Source organism: Pezoporus flaviventris, unplaced genomic scaffold (assembly GCF_033815535.1).
Source record: "Pezoporus flaviventris isolate CSIRO_AGI_PZ_B2104156 unplaced genomic scaffold, CSIRO_AGI_Pfla_v1 ptg000050l, whole genome shotgun sequence".
Classification (NCBI taxonomy): Eukaryota; Metazoa; Chordata; class Aves; order Psittaciformes; family Psittacidae; genus Pezoporus; species Pezoporus flaviventris.
The window spans coordinates 2,786,714-2,802,894 of record NW_026892598.1 but is presented as its reverse complement, the minus strand read 5'-3'; the positions used below and the strand labels follow the sequence as shown (position 1 = coordinate 2,802,894).

General features: G+C 37.3%; 1 protein-coding gene across 4 annotated transcripts in view; it reads left to right on the top strand.

Moving 5' to 3' along the window:
* TNFAIP8 (TNF alpha induced protein 8) overlaps positions 1 to 12,582 on the top strand; it is a 62,030-nt gene extending 49,448 nt beyond the window's left edge. For 3 of the 4 annotated variants that reach the window (XM_061468691.1, XM_061468693.1, XM_061468690.1), the window contains exon 2: positions 10,692 to 12,582. In XM_061468691.1, the coding sequence (XP_061324675.1) occupies positions 10,692 to 11,257 (566 nt within the window). In that variant the 3' untranslated portion in view covers positions 11,258 to 12,582. Of the gene's footprint in view, positions 1 to 8,161; positions 8,350 to 10,691 lie in introns of those variants that run through there. The other variant, XM_061468692.1, reaches the window with a different exon arrangement.
* Positions 12,583 to 16,181: the final 3,599 nt, after the last annotated feature.

Genomic DNA, 16,181 nt, shown 5'->3' with positions numbered 1-16,181 from the left:
AGTTACCATTTTATTTATTTGAGAATGTTTAACCCTGAAAATTTTGAAATTTGAGATCCAAGGACGCACTCTGACGTATCTTTTACGTTTCTATGAAGGTCAGTACTTGAAGGTTTCTCTAAGGCCTTGGTAGTTGTGATTTCAGTGGACCTCTAAGAATGTGATACCCTTGAGTCTTGATCCCAAAATGTTTGCATCTCACTTCATAAAGGACTTAAAGCACTGAATCATTGCATGCACAGGCAAGCTTCCACTTCATTAACTTCATTGAGGTGTGTAGGGAACTTTAACTTAGAAATATGCAGAAATACAACTGTTTTAAAAGTTAAAGCTTTCATGAGATTTGTTTTTCCTTTACTATGTCCACTTTACCAAACTATTGTACAAGATAGAACTATCTATAGAAGGAAAAAAAGTATTTGTTTAATATTAACAAAAACAAGTAAATGACACTGGTGAATATTTCAGCCACTGATTCCAAGGGCTACTTTTTCCTGCTTGCAAAAAGAGGAAATGAGTAAATGTTTCTGTTCACTTAAAAGCATTTATATTGAAAATACTCATTGAGAAATAGAGAGATAGACTTCAGAAACTAAGAAGAATTTGAAACAGTGAATTGTGAATTTGAGTGGCTATGATCAGAAGTAGTGGATGCTTCAGGAAGGAGTAAGAATAAAGTTTGGCTCTGGTGTCTACGCCTGTGATAAGATGTCTTCACCGAGCTTGCAGCCTTGTCCTCAGTGCTGAAGATTAGAATTGCTGAAGTCTGGGATGCAAGACATCACTCTCGTGTAGGTGTGTTCAGACTTACCTTTCTTTGCAACAAGCAGCTGGTATTGTAATCAGTTGAAACGGATGTAATCTACGGTGGATTTAGATGACAACCCATTTGTTGTGGGAGGAGACCAGTATCACCATAAGGTGAAGAGAAACTGTCCACATTTTTAAATGTGCCTAAACAGAATCTAACTAATTTGAAATTTAGATTAATGGTGTTTATTTTCACCACATGAGGCCTTTTCTTCTCCAGGTTCAGATTTGCATTCCTTCCTTCTTACCTTTTTTGGGTAATAGTCCTGAAAATCTCAAGCTAAGACAACCTTTTCTCATGGTGGAAATACCTTCGTAGGTGATCAGTGCTCTTAATCACCTACTTAAAGGTACCCTTTGATGCCAGTGCAAAATAAAAAAGCTGGACATTTAAATTCTGCAGTAATCAACAGCTGGAAAAACCAGTGTACTCAGTCTCCCACACCTTGCCCCAAGGAGTGAACTATGAAAGAGATGCGGGTTTCGCAGAATCACAGAGGAGCTGAAGCTGAGAGGGATAGCTGGAAATTGCCTACCTTTAGTCAATAAATATATTTGCAACATTTAAAAATAAATAGGATCGCTAATGCTTTGCTAGGTATTGAAGTTTTGTATCCAGATAATACTGCTTCCTGACATAAAAGAAAATGGTAGTGTCATACACAATGGTGTTTAAGCCGAAGATTTAATTTTACAGAAGAGCAAGTTGCTAACAGTATTAAAGGCCTATTTTTTCTCTTGTGCTTTATATTTGACTAGAATTTTCTGACTGATGAAGGCAAACCCAAACTTTTTAGATACGTGGGAAGGTGGACCTGTGTTTTGACAATCTTAGTTCAGGCTTGAAAGTTTGGGTGTTGTCAAGTCAAAGATTGGTGGGTTTTCTTTTTTCCAGTAAGTGCTATGTATAGAAATACTTCTCATACTTTTCACGGTTTTGAGCACTGGTTTTGAATTGGATATCCCAGGAATAAAGCAAATTAAGTGGAAACAAATAGGAGTCAAAGAAAAGCACCCAAAAGATAGTGTGCATTTGAATAATGTTCAGAACAAACAGCAAGGGAGTAATAAAGGAATGAGGAAGAGATAATACTCTCAATCATTGATTTAGAATCATAGAATGGTGTGGTTTGGAAAAGTTCTTAAAGATCACCTAGTTCCAAGCCCTTGCCATGGGCAGGGACATGTTCCACTAGACCAGGTCACTCAAAGCCCCACCCAGCCTGGCATGCAGACTGAATACAAAGAAAAGGCAGTAGCAGTGAGTTAGAGATAGGTTGTTATAATCCTATTTCATGGCTGGAACTTTGGATGAAAGTCCTGGTAGTTGTAGCGTGGATACAGAGAGTAGCCTTTAGTAGCTGTGGCTACTAAATATTGGGAGAAAAAAAAATTCACTGCTTGTGGAAGGGGAAAGTAAGGGAAATGCATGTTAGCAGCAGCAATGGAAAAGACCACTATGGCCACCAAGTGTAGTCCTCCAGAATATACATGGTACCATGAATGGTTGATGCAAAAGCATAGACAAAGCATATATTCCATGTACAGCCATTCAGTTAGTACCAGTAAACTTGCCCTTCATGCTATAAAACAGGAAAAAGGTAGTGAAAAATTAAAAACTGCAAAAGAGATGAAGGATGTCATTAGTGTTCAAGGCCTAAAGAAAAAGCCAGTAAGTGATCAGTAAAATTCTTAGATGGCTATTTTGTGTTTTATAATCTACATTTCAGTGTTGATATTGAAAAAAGGAATATGCTGGCCAGACGTGATAATTGAGTGTCTTGAGAATCACTACTGATTTTTTCTGTGTATCTGGCCTGTAGCTGTGGCAATCTTCGGTGCCTCAGGAGTTTCTTTAGAAAGGAGAAGACAGAATTGCACTATGCATGTGGGAGGAACATTTTATATATATATATATATAAACAAACAGTAAACTAGCAATCCAGCCTTCTTTCAACATTACACTGAAAGAGAGATACCAAGGGACTCCTCTCATGTCTGCAAGGAGCAGACAGGGTGGCGTACAGATTGGCACTGAGAAGAGCAGGACTAGAAATACGGGAAAAACATTATTAACTACTTTCAAAGCCATTGTAAGATCACTCACAAACCTTTCTGCCATTTGAACTCTCTGATTTGAACTCTCTGAAGCCTCTTCTGTGGCTCTCTTTACATGCTATTCAAAATACATGCCCTTTGCATTTTGGTAGCCAGGTTGCTATCCTGTCCTTGTAATTAGTTCCCTGTTCCTTTCATGCCAGATTGCCATCTTGTCTCAACCTTACAGTTCCTTACATTTTTATCACGTGTGTCTTAAGCTTCCTTTTAACTTCCTCACCCTGTCCCCATGTCAAATTTGAGTCTCTTCAATGGATTCAAAGTTCCTCAGGGCTGCTGGTCTCAGTGATTTTCCTTCTGCATTCAAGCCAGAAGCTTTTCCATTATTATCCTAGGCCCTGTGCCTACAGCTAAGTTTTTTTTGGAGAGGAGACATTCCATTTGTAAGGATGGTTGTAAGAGCAATTAGATAACTCTTTAGAGTGCAGCTTTTGGTAAAACATTCAGGTGTAATGGACCGATTATTTTATTGCAAGTGTGACCTGGGTTAGGGAGCTTGGCACTATTGTCTTGCTGCAGTTTGATACATGTCTCTAAGGCTAGACAAAAAATGCAGTACCTGCTTTCATTTTGTTTGATCCAAAGGAATGACCAAAGATACACTTAATTTGCTATGAAGCTATGAATTGTGCAGAATTACCCTTGATTGTGCACTGACACCTGGTAGATAACCAGGAACTTGATACAGCCCTGGAGTGGCCAACAGCTGAAATACATAGGCTTCATATTTCATACCACAGCACCTGTTACTAAATTCCGGCAGGGATAACAAATGGTGGCAAAGCAGTGAAATTCAAGTTCGTGACCCTGCTCTGTGTGACTGTCATTTTCTCTGTTTTAATATTCAACACATTTCAAAATGCGCTTCTCTAAAAGCAGCCATTAGAAGTTAATCTGTTGTTTTGATTTTTTTTTTCCCTTATTATTAAAGCTGTGCTGTTAATTAAAATACATGCAGAGGCTCTAGAAAGAAGGGCTTTCAGAAGGCTTTTTAAATTTCTAAGTCAGTTACAGTATGCATCATGTGATGCGCAGGGTGGCTGTGGGAAGCACAGGCATGTAAAACCAGAATAACTTGTTGGCACAGGCTGCTCTCATGGGAGTACAAAACTCTGCTCATACATTCTTGTTTCTAATAGCGTCTTTCCTTGCCACACTACACAGCTTTAACCTCCAGGTACTTTTTTTGGCAATTCTCATCTTTTGATCAAAACACTAAAGCTAGAATAAATAGCAAAATGAGGAAGCATATAGCAATATCATATGCATTTTGCAAACCTATTGAGAATTACTTCTTCAGCACTTCATTAAGTAAAAAAAGGTGTTCCCAGTGGTGTTTGCTAGCTTTTCTTTTAATTTGTCCTGTGATCCTGTTACTGGCTTTATGCTACTTTTGGGTAACAACATGCAAATTAGACATGCTCTATTTTTTTTAAAAATGTGTGATTAGCCAGATTTTTTCCAAAATTGCTTGATTAAACTGTTGCTTCAGAGTGACTTTCAGCCTCAGAGCTGGCTTACAAGTCCAGCAATCCTGCTCATGTAATATTTGACATGCATTAGGCTTGGCTTCAGATTGGGTGTTTTTTCTTTTGAAGGTCTTCCAGTGTGAATGTTAAAATTGGTACACATTGCTTGACTAATTAACTTTCCCATAGTGAGTTCAGTTGGTAAAGATTATGGTGAGTGAGAATTCAGTACAATTTACTGAACCCATTAAGAGAATGGTAGGAAAAGGTTAGTTACCTTCATGAACGAACGCTTTGTACGCATTGAAACTTTTAGTTCAAACTGTTCCGTAGTTAAAATTTATATTCACGTAAATCTCCCTTTTTAAAAACAAGGTGCCAAATAAAATATTTGCTCTTCAAATAAGGACCCTGTATACCTGAATCAAAAAAGTAGAGGCATATGTGGAAGAAATAAGTACTGTATAGACCTCTTGTGGGTTGTTTGTTGCCTTTTTTTTTACTTTTCTTTTCCCCTCCTTCTGTGCTTAGCTGTTTGCCCTTTGGGTTTTCCACTGCCTGACGGTGCTTGCCCAAGCTATCTGCCCTGTTGTAGTCCTCTTCCCAGCAAACTCTGTGGCTGCCCTGGCCTCTTCTCACCAGTGCCATCAGCCAGTGTAGAAGTTGCAGTCCCAGTGTCTGAGGCTGAAGAGTGAAAGCTGTCAGAGTGCATGTCTTGCATGCCTGGTACGAGCTTTGGTTTTCCTCATCACCTAAAAAGCCAACAAATGAACAAAGACCCACAAACCCAAAGACTGGCCAATATACTGAAGTGGCCTTGTGGGTACTGCTGTGATTTTGGAATTATTTCTACATTGCAAGGACTTTTATCTGTGCTTTTGAAAACTTTAAATTTAACACACCTTTTACCCATGAAACTTTGTAACATGTAGATAAGAATAGAAACATTGATACTTAAGTTAAAAAACTGAAACAAAACAGAACAACAAGATACCAACAAACCCCACTCTTTGAAACCATGATTCACTCAGTTAAGACGAAGCTATAAATTGTGGTGGCAGCTAGAAAAATCAGCTCACATTATTCATATCTGAAAAATTCATAGTCTGAGTCCTACCACTGCATTTTGTTGTTTTTTTGTTTTGTTTTTTTGTTTTTTTTTAAGTCTTATGTAGTAAGTACATTGTGAAAATAGTTACAGGCCTGGTAGCAGGTTTATGACTCTTATTTTTGCCTGTTCTGTACTTTGGGATTTGTTCATTCCCTGATGCTAGGTCTTGCAGTCTGTCATAGTTCTGCCTTACTGAAGTCACACGTTTATACATGAAGTTATATATTTATAGGCCTCAGTGTATTTATTTTTTTTTTTAAGTTTCTGGACTTTGTCATTCATGAAAACTGGGGTAGCTCAGTAGAGACTGAAAGCAGAGGGCACAAGAAAAAGTAAGAAATCAGTAATTTTTTTTATCCCTTTTATCTGTGTGATCTCATGATTTTTGAAGGTGCACAGGTTACGGTCACATACACTCAGAGACTGTGGCATACTCATGGAGAGTTCTATCAGTCCCACTTCATTTCAGGTTGCCTCCCTCTCTTGTTCTTCTCTCTCAGTCTGAGACTCTGACTGAACATGCAGTTCATACAGCGTGTTGGCTTTTAGCTATAGCTGTCACCCCCCAGTCTGTAGAGAGGCAAACACACTCGTCCACACAGGATGCCTGGCAGGAAATAGGTTGCCACATTTCTCAAAGCTGTTTGAGACAGTCCGTTAAACGCTGCCTGGAGCATTCGTGCTGTCTCTTTCCTCCTGATCCCATATTAGCGTTCTTTGTGCCTTGCCCAGACCCCCCTGTTGTTTTTGGACCTTGTGCTCACCAGGTACTAGTGCAGTGCGTGGCATGCCAGTTGCTAAAATGAGAACAGTCTCATGAAGCAGCGTTGTTATTAATGGCTCTACAGTCACATTTTCTCTTCCACTGGGACTGTTGTATTAACATACCAAGTATGTACACTAGAAATGCAACTTGTAGTCGGAAAGCTCAACTCTTGACTTGCAGATGGCATTTAGCATGGTTCACTGGAAGTTTTTACTGGATTTTTTTTTTTCCTGGTCCTTTATTTCAACAAGCTTAAACCTACTCAGTGACTCAAGTATTCATTGTCAATGTACACACGATTGAATGTGCTCAACTGCAAGTGATACTGAATCTACCATCAACTGTTATCTTGCAGGAAAAAAACATGCTGCTTTGATTTAAGGCAGTGAATTAATTTGATTCAATCCTTCCCACATTACTGGTTTTTTTTTTTTTGGTTGGTGGGGTTTTTTTGCTGGCTTTTGTTTTGGGGCTTGGTGGTTTTTTTGTTTTGTTTTTTTTTAGGTTGGTTTGCATGGGGGCTTTTTTATTTGTTTGTTTTTGTTGTTTGTTTTTACTTTAAATAGACTTGAGAAATAGAAGCATTTGCCACAGTATGAATGGAGGTGTACTAGCTGCCATGTCAAGGAAAAGCCAGCATCACAGCTATAAGTAGTAGCCTTCTTGTACTTTTATACTAGTCTCCTGGGAGCCTATTAACCCCACAATTCCAAATTTTCACTAAAAGTTTATGCTTCTGCTACAGTTTTAAGGAAAATATGTGTAAAGTCAAATATTCTGGGGAAAACACGCCCAGAATGCTCATGTGTCCAATGTTTGTTGACTCTAACACAAGAGACTGTTAAACAGACATGTTGTTGGTTGGAAAAATTAAGATGTTTCATGATTACTAAGCTCCCAGCTTTCACAGGAGGCAGTCTCCAACAATTTGTTTGCCCTTCTAAATAATAAATTATAGGACTTTGCAGATGTCCCCATCTTCCCTAAGATCCTGTGAATTTCCACGTAATGGAGGCAGGATTTCCTCTGAGAGACTTTCCCCTTGGAGTCCTCTCCTCTGGGGATGGGTGACATTACTAAACATAATCATGTTTATTTGCATAGATTTGTACAGAAAATGACATTGATTTCAGAAGGGTGTTTTTTTGATGATACACCTTTGAAAAGTGAAGTGTAAAACTGCACAGGAAAGATATAGGAGCTATAATGAGTTGTCATGAGGAAATACTATATTTGAGATGCTTAAAATTAGTGGAATTACCTTTCCAAATTCTGGGTCTACTGCAGGCCACTGGAGAAACAGCACTACTTCAGTTTGAAGTGCAAGGATGGAGTTTGTCAATACCATATGTGTGGTCAGAGATTTCTACATCCTGGTCAGGTACTGTAATCGCTCTTAAAAAGTGCCTATATACAGTCAACCCTAAGAAGATGGGGCTGCATTAAGTCGTTGTCTAAACGTGGATTTACAGGCTTATGTTCAGATGCTTGTGTCTGAAATTGAGGTCAGCAGTTTGGAAGTAGATGCTGGGCTGACCTCATGTTGGGAACAGGGAGCTTGGAGGTGCAGGCACCCTGTGACCCATGAATCAGGCATCTCCAATACATGAGAGTATCTGCATTTGCAGTTACCAGGTTAAATGTTTTAACTTCTTCTAGACACATCCCCTACCCTTAAGAGTCACAGGATCTTTCTTCTCCTCTATCTGCTAATTGTTCCAGCTGTCTGATATAACAGCTATTGGTGTTGCGCTGCTTGCTCAGCAGTGCAATTTTCTTTCAGCTCTCTTTTCAAGGAAGTGAAACCACTGCGATGTATTTTTGCATTCTGAGGTGCCAAAACAAAATGAAGCACTGCAAACAGGAGAGAAAGGTAACTGAGAAGAGCTGCTGTTATGGTCAGGGGGAAAACCCCATGTTCACTCTGTGATAGCTTCTGATGGCTTTTCAAAGTGCATGATAAAGTGTGTGCTGGATTTAGCAGAACAAATAAGGCTCGGGCCTGTCTTCAGCTCAGGTTACTTTGCCTCTCTCTGGTGTCAGCATTAACAATTGCAATTCCATTTGATGAACAAGTAAGTAGTAATTCTACTGTGTTTTAATGAAGTGTATGTGTTCCATCTGAAGAAGGTCTATAATCTTACTGCTTAAACTTAGTTTTATTAAAGAAGTTGACTGTGAAATATATTTTTGGTCTTTCTGAGGAAAAATTCTGATTATAAAATACAAATAGTTTGTAAGTTTCTTTTTTGATTGATTGAAATACTGAAGTATGAAATTTACATAATTTGCAATTAAGTTAGAAGCCATGTAATAACACAGGGGAATGAAGCTTGCTTACAGCATATTGCAAAGCAGGTAGATAATGGGCCATGCTGAGTAGTCCCAAAACTTGGACAGTTTTTAGAGAAATGCCCTTAAGAGTTTAACACCTCTTGTAATTGAACAATTTCTGTTTTGCTTAGCAATGGTAATTACAGGTCAAGCTCCACTTTGTCATATACTAAATTACATACTCTAAGGTATTTGTTTTGTTTTGATTTTTGTTGAAAAACTGAAATTTTTAGAAAACTGCCCATGTTTTCAGTTTCTTGAAATTGATTCTTTGCTGGTTATTACATGTAAACTGTTAGAACTGTACCTGAAGATACTTTGAAACAGCAACTGCTAATAGTATGAATGCCTGCGTGTCTTTGTGAAGTGTCAGAAAGAAGACACCACGAGCAATTAGTAAATTGGAAGGCTTTAAGAAATAAAACATATGAAAGAACAATCAATATTCCTGTTTTGGAGAAGAAAAGCTATCATCATCTGTAGATTTTTTTTTTTTTTCTAAAGCATTGGCTGCTAAGTTTTAGTATTTGACCACTCTGTGAAATACTTTGATTAGCTTTATTTGATTATTAACAGTCGCAGTATCTTTGTGGTTGAGAAATGTGTCTGTCTTGTGATCTTGAGTGCTTTGCCCAAGATGGGTAACAATGGTTTCTTCGGTTTTTGAGTGTCCTTGAGTAATAAAGATTTTAAGAAATGCACTCTCACACTTCGTGCTTCAAAACAAAATACAGGAACGCGCTGAAAGTTTTAACAAACAAACATGCTTGAAAGTTTCTGAGGTGACAGAAAAGGACCTTGTTACTAAGTTTGTCAAAAGTGCTGTTAAAAATGCAGATTTGTATCTCCTGTCCTGAAGGACAAGCCCTTTCTATTTGTTGGAACCCCGGAGGCACCCATTGTTTGAACACACCCAGCTGCCCAAACACAAACAGTTAAAGGGAAACCTTTTCCAAATTCAGAGTCTCACTTTTGGCATCTGCAGAGTTTATGTTTTCATTAAAAGAAAAAAAAAATTTCCAGGATCTGTGTCTGCAAAGCAAATCTTCCATATGCAAAGTGAATATAAACAGATGAAGCTTTCCTTCAGCCTGTCTGAGCATCCAGGAAAGCTGCAGTGTTGAGGCAGCTGTCTCCCAGGCTGTTCAACCTAGAAATACAAATTCACATCAGCCTTAGTGGAGAAGGTGCTGCAAAAGAAATGTGCTGTAAGTAGTTGTCACTGGAAACAGAATATGAATGGAAACACTCCACAAAACAAGTTTCCTAAGTATTTGAAGAAATTGAAAACCAGTCATTTGGTATATTGGTGCAAGCAGGCATAGTTCTGGAGGTGGAAATGTGTTCTAGAATCTACATTTTTGGTCACAGAGGATTTCTTTATAAGGTTATGCTAGCAAGGGTTATGGCAATCCCTATTTTTGGCTATTTCTACATGTCTATGTAAGACAATAGAAGTGTTCATTTTTACTTGCTTCCCTCCTGAAAACTAACTTCATACTGCATCCGGAGAATCTTTGTATTGTTTGCTGAAAAAAGATTTTTCTGTTTCTATCATTAAAAAAAAACGTGTGGGATCTGAATTCATGGATCATGTAAAATGTTAAGGAGGAGAAAGTTTTGCAGCAGTCAGTTCATGGAATTGGTGTCTAATTGAGTATCAGTGGTAATTGTCATGATGTTAGGATAGTCACGGTTTCAGATTTCATTATGAATGTGAGAATTGGATCAGGCTTATGATTCTTCTAATCGAATAGGGCAGGTTTATTGCCTCAGTTTGAAATCACATCAATCCATATGTGAAGGGATGTTTTAAACCACTTTTGAGCAAGTTCTATCTCATTTTGTGTTTTCTCAAAGGCAAAAGTCTAAAAGAATGTAAACCTAAAGATAACAGCATTTTAGGCATTGAAAAAATGGGTTACTCTGCAACGACATACATAAAATTGTGGGGTTTTTTTGTGGCATTTAGTAGGACTGACATGAATGGGTAGACATGGAAATATTCCTCAACTTACTCTCTACGGTGTGTTTGTTACGAACTATTGACTATATGCTGTTTTTCTCCCCCTTCCCCCCCCAGTGGCCACAGATGTCTTCAACTCCAAAAGCCTGGCCATTCAGGCCCAGAAGAAGATCCTTGGAAAAATGGTATCCAAATCAATAGCAACTACTTTGATCGATGATACAAGCAGTGATGTTTTAGATGAGCTCTACAGAGTGACAAAGGAATATACACAAAATAAAAAGGAAGCAGAGAAAATAATCAAAAACCTCATTAAGATAGTCCTCAAGTTGGCAATTCTCTACAGGAACAACCAATTTAATCAGGATGAAATAGCATTGATGGAGAAATTCAAGAAGAAAGTTCATCAGCTGGCTAAGACCGTGGTCAGTTTCCATCAGGTGGATTACACCTTTGACAGGAATTTTTTGTCCAAACTGTTAAATGACTGTCGAGAACTGCTTCATGAAATCATTCAGCGTCACCTAACTGCGAAGTCACATGGACGTGTCAACAATGTGTTTGATCACTTCTCTGATTGTGAATTTTTGGCTGCCTTGTACAACCCCTTTGGACCTTATAAACTCCATTTGCAGAAACTTTGTGATGGTGTCAACAAAATGCTAGATGAGGGAAACATATAAGTACATGTATTAAAGTTGGTTGCCTATGCATTATTTTGTAGATGGAACACTGTTGATTTATGAAGGAATAAGGGAGCATGTCAAACAGGTTTTTACCTTATGAAAAATGTTTCCAAAATATCTTTATTAAATTGATTCCTTATTATGAGCTATTTGTTGCTATTCACAGTCTACCTGGAAGAATACTGCACATGCCTTTTTTTTTTACTGTGCTTTGCCTACAGAAACAGCTGGATAACAGCAATAAAAAAGAATGGTCCAAGTAGAGTGAGTCTTGCAAGATAGATATATAAAACAATATGCTATCAGAAAATCCGTATCTTTCATAGATTTATAGAATTACTTCTAAACTATCAGAGTTCAGGAATGTTGGGAACAGATTACTATGGTGATGGTACAGTCTATCATTTCTTTGACTTATTTGTAAAATATGTTTGACTCGTTTATAGTCTTTAATGCTCTCTGCGCAGATCATAGCTTCCTAGTGTTATCCTTATGAAGCATTCAGTTCTGAATAGTATCAGTGATGCCATCACTTAGAGTCTTAACTGGCTTGTTCATCTCCAGCTCAGTAGTGAAAACTTCCTGTCTACAAGGAAGGATCTGTCTAGTCTAGATCCTCACAGATCTGCACAGATGCTTGCTTCCTTTGATTATATGGGGATTATTTAGGAATAAGCTACAGTAAGATAGCCTAACTTGGGAAGCGTATTCCCTATAAACCACTTGCGGTACGTGGTTTTAACTCTGCCTGTGAGGAGGTAAAACATAGTGACCTATCTGTGCAATTCCTTAAGGTATTTAGAATCCTGCTACTAGAATCACAGAATCAGTCACTTGGTTTGGAAGGCTCATTATTCTCTTTTGAAAAGGTGCAAGTCAGTTTTATTTTATACACTAGGCTGATGTGTATGATGATGTGAATTCAGAAAGCTTGATCATCTGAAAATAAATTCCAAGCCAATTTGCTTTGTGTACTATGAAACTAGAAATAGAGGTTAGTTTTATCATTGTGTTATATACTATTTAACTAATAGAAAAATGGAATCTTCTAATGATTTTTTTCCCCCTTCTTTTCTTCCCTCCTACCTTTTGTCCTTCTTTTTCTCCCTCATTCATGCCTTACCCTTGGGGATAAAAAAAAATGTGACTTTATAGACACTGTAATGTACTTAAAAGCATGAAGTTAATACATTTCAAACACCCAAAGACTTTTTGTTAGGATGCATATAAAGAATTTGCTGTTTATTTAATTGCCAGTGTTTTTGCTGTTTGGTGTGTCCTTTTGTTTTAATGAGTAAACCAAAGAATATTTGCACTCTGAACTTGCCATGGGTTTTTTGTTGGTTTTTTTTTTTTTCCTTTGTTACAGTTTACATTATAAAAAAGCAGACTTGGCCTGTGCCAGCAAAGAAAGCATTGCAGCCCCTGACATATGGCTTCGGCATTACTTGTGATATTTTAAGAAAAAAACCCAAACTCTTTTTCATGTTTGTTTGGTCACTAGGCTCTGAATATTACCAGCAATATGACAGAGAAATGTGTATTCAAAATGTGACTTCATTTTATACAAGCCTCGAGCTGAGGGAGGAGAGTAAGGTACTACTGGACTGGAAGCTGATGTAAGGATACTACACCAGAATTTGCCAAGAAATACATTAGGTTGACATCTGAAGGAATATCATTTAAGATCCCTTCCCATGTTTAACTTAAACGAAAAATTCATTGTACTTGGGTCCTTCAAAGTCATCATCATGAAGAAAATCTTGCACATTGCAGAGTATAGTTTCTGATGTATTTGCTCCACCTATTCCTTTTCTTTTCACACCTCTTAAGAGACAGCTTCTAGAAACTGAAACAGTTTTCTTTATAAATCCTATTTCTAAATCGTATTCTCATTTTCCAAGATAGCATAGTTTAGAATGAATGGTAACAGTTACTGAATGGAGGACAGGACAGTATCTTGTTTAGAAGCAGGTATAATGTATACATTTGCTGCATAAACCACGAAAGATTTTCTTTAGCCATGACCCAGAATATTTTGACTGTGCAACTTCAAGTTTTCTCTGGGACAAAAATTGGTTAAGTGGCCTTTGTTACACTGTTAACAAACACCTACTTACATTTATATGAGCCAAACTGTCATCAAACTATGTGTATTTTCAGTAACAGAGTAACTTTACTCAGTTGCATTATCTGGCCATTTATGTTTTTTAAAAAGTGAAAATGGCTCATGGAGATTTGATTATAAACCTAAAAACTTTAAAACTGGGAGAAGCTATATTTACCTCACCATCTAGCTACATTCTTCTGAGATGCTGTAACAATAGTTCTTGTCTGGCATTCCTTTTCAATCCAAGAAGTGACTTCTGTAATGATCAAAGAAAGCAACTGTATTGGTCTTCCAAAGACCTACCTTTATAAGTAACATGACTCAAGCTGTATACTTTTGCAGTTAATTTATTTTTCCTGCAGCACACATAAATAGTGGCTTTTATTACAAAAAAATCAGAAATAAATTGATAGCATTTTTCTTTGTAACACACTTCTCGTATTAAAACACTGACTTGACATAGTCCAGAGTTTAAGAAAAGTCCAGTTTAATTATAGGTAGGATAATGCTGTTATTCTGTGCTGTAAAATTGAGGCAACACTGTGTTTTAATAAGGTAAAAATTAATAAGTTAAAAGTCCAATCATCATGGATTCATTTTAAAATAGGCTTTTTAATCTCAGTACCTTAAGTGTTTCATATTTGTAACGTTCTTTCAATGTTCAGTTAATATGTAGCATCTACTGCAATCAGAATGCATGTTGATGAAGTTGTGGAATAAAACTAGTGTTACAGCCCTCCAGATGAGTTGAAAAAATGGAAAGTCAGCCTTTGGATAGCTTTTGCAAGACACAGGCAACTGTGATACAAGCCATATAAAGAAAAAAAGAGGGAGGTTATCACAGCCACTTTGTGTGTGTCACTTTAGAAGAGATTCACTAGGACTTTTGGCTACCCCTTAATTATGTTTGTATTCATTTGTGTGTGTGCATAGACAAACAAAAAGACACAACTGGATAAGTTACAAGCATTATTGTCCTTACAATCTCTTGAGATTTACCTCCAGTTAGAAGGTAGGAGATTATCAAGAGACTGGAAGCTTTCGACAACTGGTGTGGTCTTCCTTGACATTTTTGGTTGTTTTTTATTTTATTATTTTATTTAGGAAAAAATCCAAATTACGTTTCTTCTAAAAAAAGATTCAACCCCAACCCATAAAGCAAATTCCTATAAAATAAAGGAGTGAGGAGATGGCCAATTGCTTTCTCACATCTCTTTGTGCAACGATTGCATTAGTCCAGTAAAGTAGAGATGTGATTTTGATGGCATTTGGCTTCAGTTGCTTCCAGCCCCTTGGTACAGCTGTAACACTTATAAAATAGCTACTTAAAGGTGAACTGGAATTTTGCATTTAACTCTTCAAGGGACTAGAACATGCTTGCTTTTATGGTCTAGCAAGTAGAAATCCACACTACTCATAAGTCCCTCACTGTCAAAGATGCCAGTGTTATGAGAGGGATAGATAAGTCGCACACTGCAATTTACGTGCCTTTTTTGCCCTTCCAAGCAGCAGAACTACTCTTCAGACAGGTCCACTCCTTACCATTTTAGTCCCCACGATAATACTATATTGAGTATGCACCCGAAGAGAACAGTAGATAGAATATGTTACCCACTTCACCTAATGGCGAAAAAACCCAACAAACCAAACAAACCTAAAACAGAGCTAAATACCAGTTTCCTTTTTTTTTTTTTTTAAATGTAATTTTAAACCTGAAAGAATAATCTACATCCTGATCTAGTTGCTAATACTGTTTAGGATATAATCTATACCCTCATCAGTATTAGTAAGCATAGTAAGCATTTAGCTGTGATTTCAGCTAAATGTGTTTTTGAGCCTTAAAAAAAAAATAGTGCTTTTGAATGCATTACAGAGGCTGTACTTCATCATGAACATGAAATGAAGATTGCCGTTTGCGTAAGCATTTGCAGAGAAACCTTACAACTGTTTTTCATTGAGATTTGGGCAAGGTCAGCCAACATTCATGGTTAAGTGGCAAACGCCTGTGCTCTGGATTAAACAACCATCAAAGGAGATTATAGCTGTCCAGAAAAGTTCTGTAATACCTTATTTTTATGTTTTGCACATAAATGAAAGTTCTTTTGTGAAACTTTCCTATCTTCAGAAAAAAAAAAAGCTACCCAATCCCACACTGTGGCTGTTACTCAGAAAGTTTAGACTAAATAATGTAGTTGTTATTTCCAATTTGTTAAAAAATCCCCACCCTTGCATTTGTTCTTATAGAGAAATTCTAAAAACCTGATCCATACTGAATTAGTAATCTATTTGTGCTGAAGTTTGCACAGTGCAGCTGAAATTATGTTGCAGCTTTGTCATTCTTATTGGTAGCTACCATGTGATTTATTTTCCCTGTACAAAAATAAAGCCTTCTTACAGGCTGTGCTTAAGAGCTCCCTCTGTTACAGCAATGCTTGATCTATATCACATATCAAGATTTCTTAATTTTTAAACCACAAATTGCTGTGTTTTCATTTCTTAGTACTCAGATTAATATTTACAGTGCTGTTTTCCAGTCTTAAAGCTGATATTTATGAGCAGGACATTCCTGAATCACTTTTTCTTGGAAGCTTGGGAAATACAGGAACTGACATATCTTTAATGATCTGTAAATTTCTACTTGCTATCACAAAACTAGTTTCTGGAGAAATATCCCTTACGGCATTTCTTTCTATTAGGGAGCGAAGTGAAAAGAAGCAGCTGACAGCTTTGGGATATCCCATAATTACACAGTATCAAGCAGAGAAGCAGACTATAATGATTAAGAATAATGGAATTTAGGAGGCACATTAC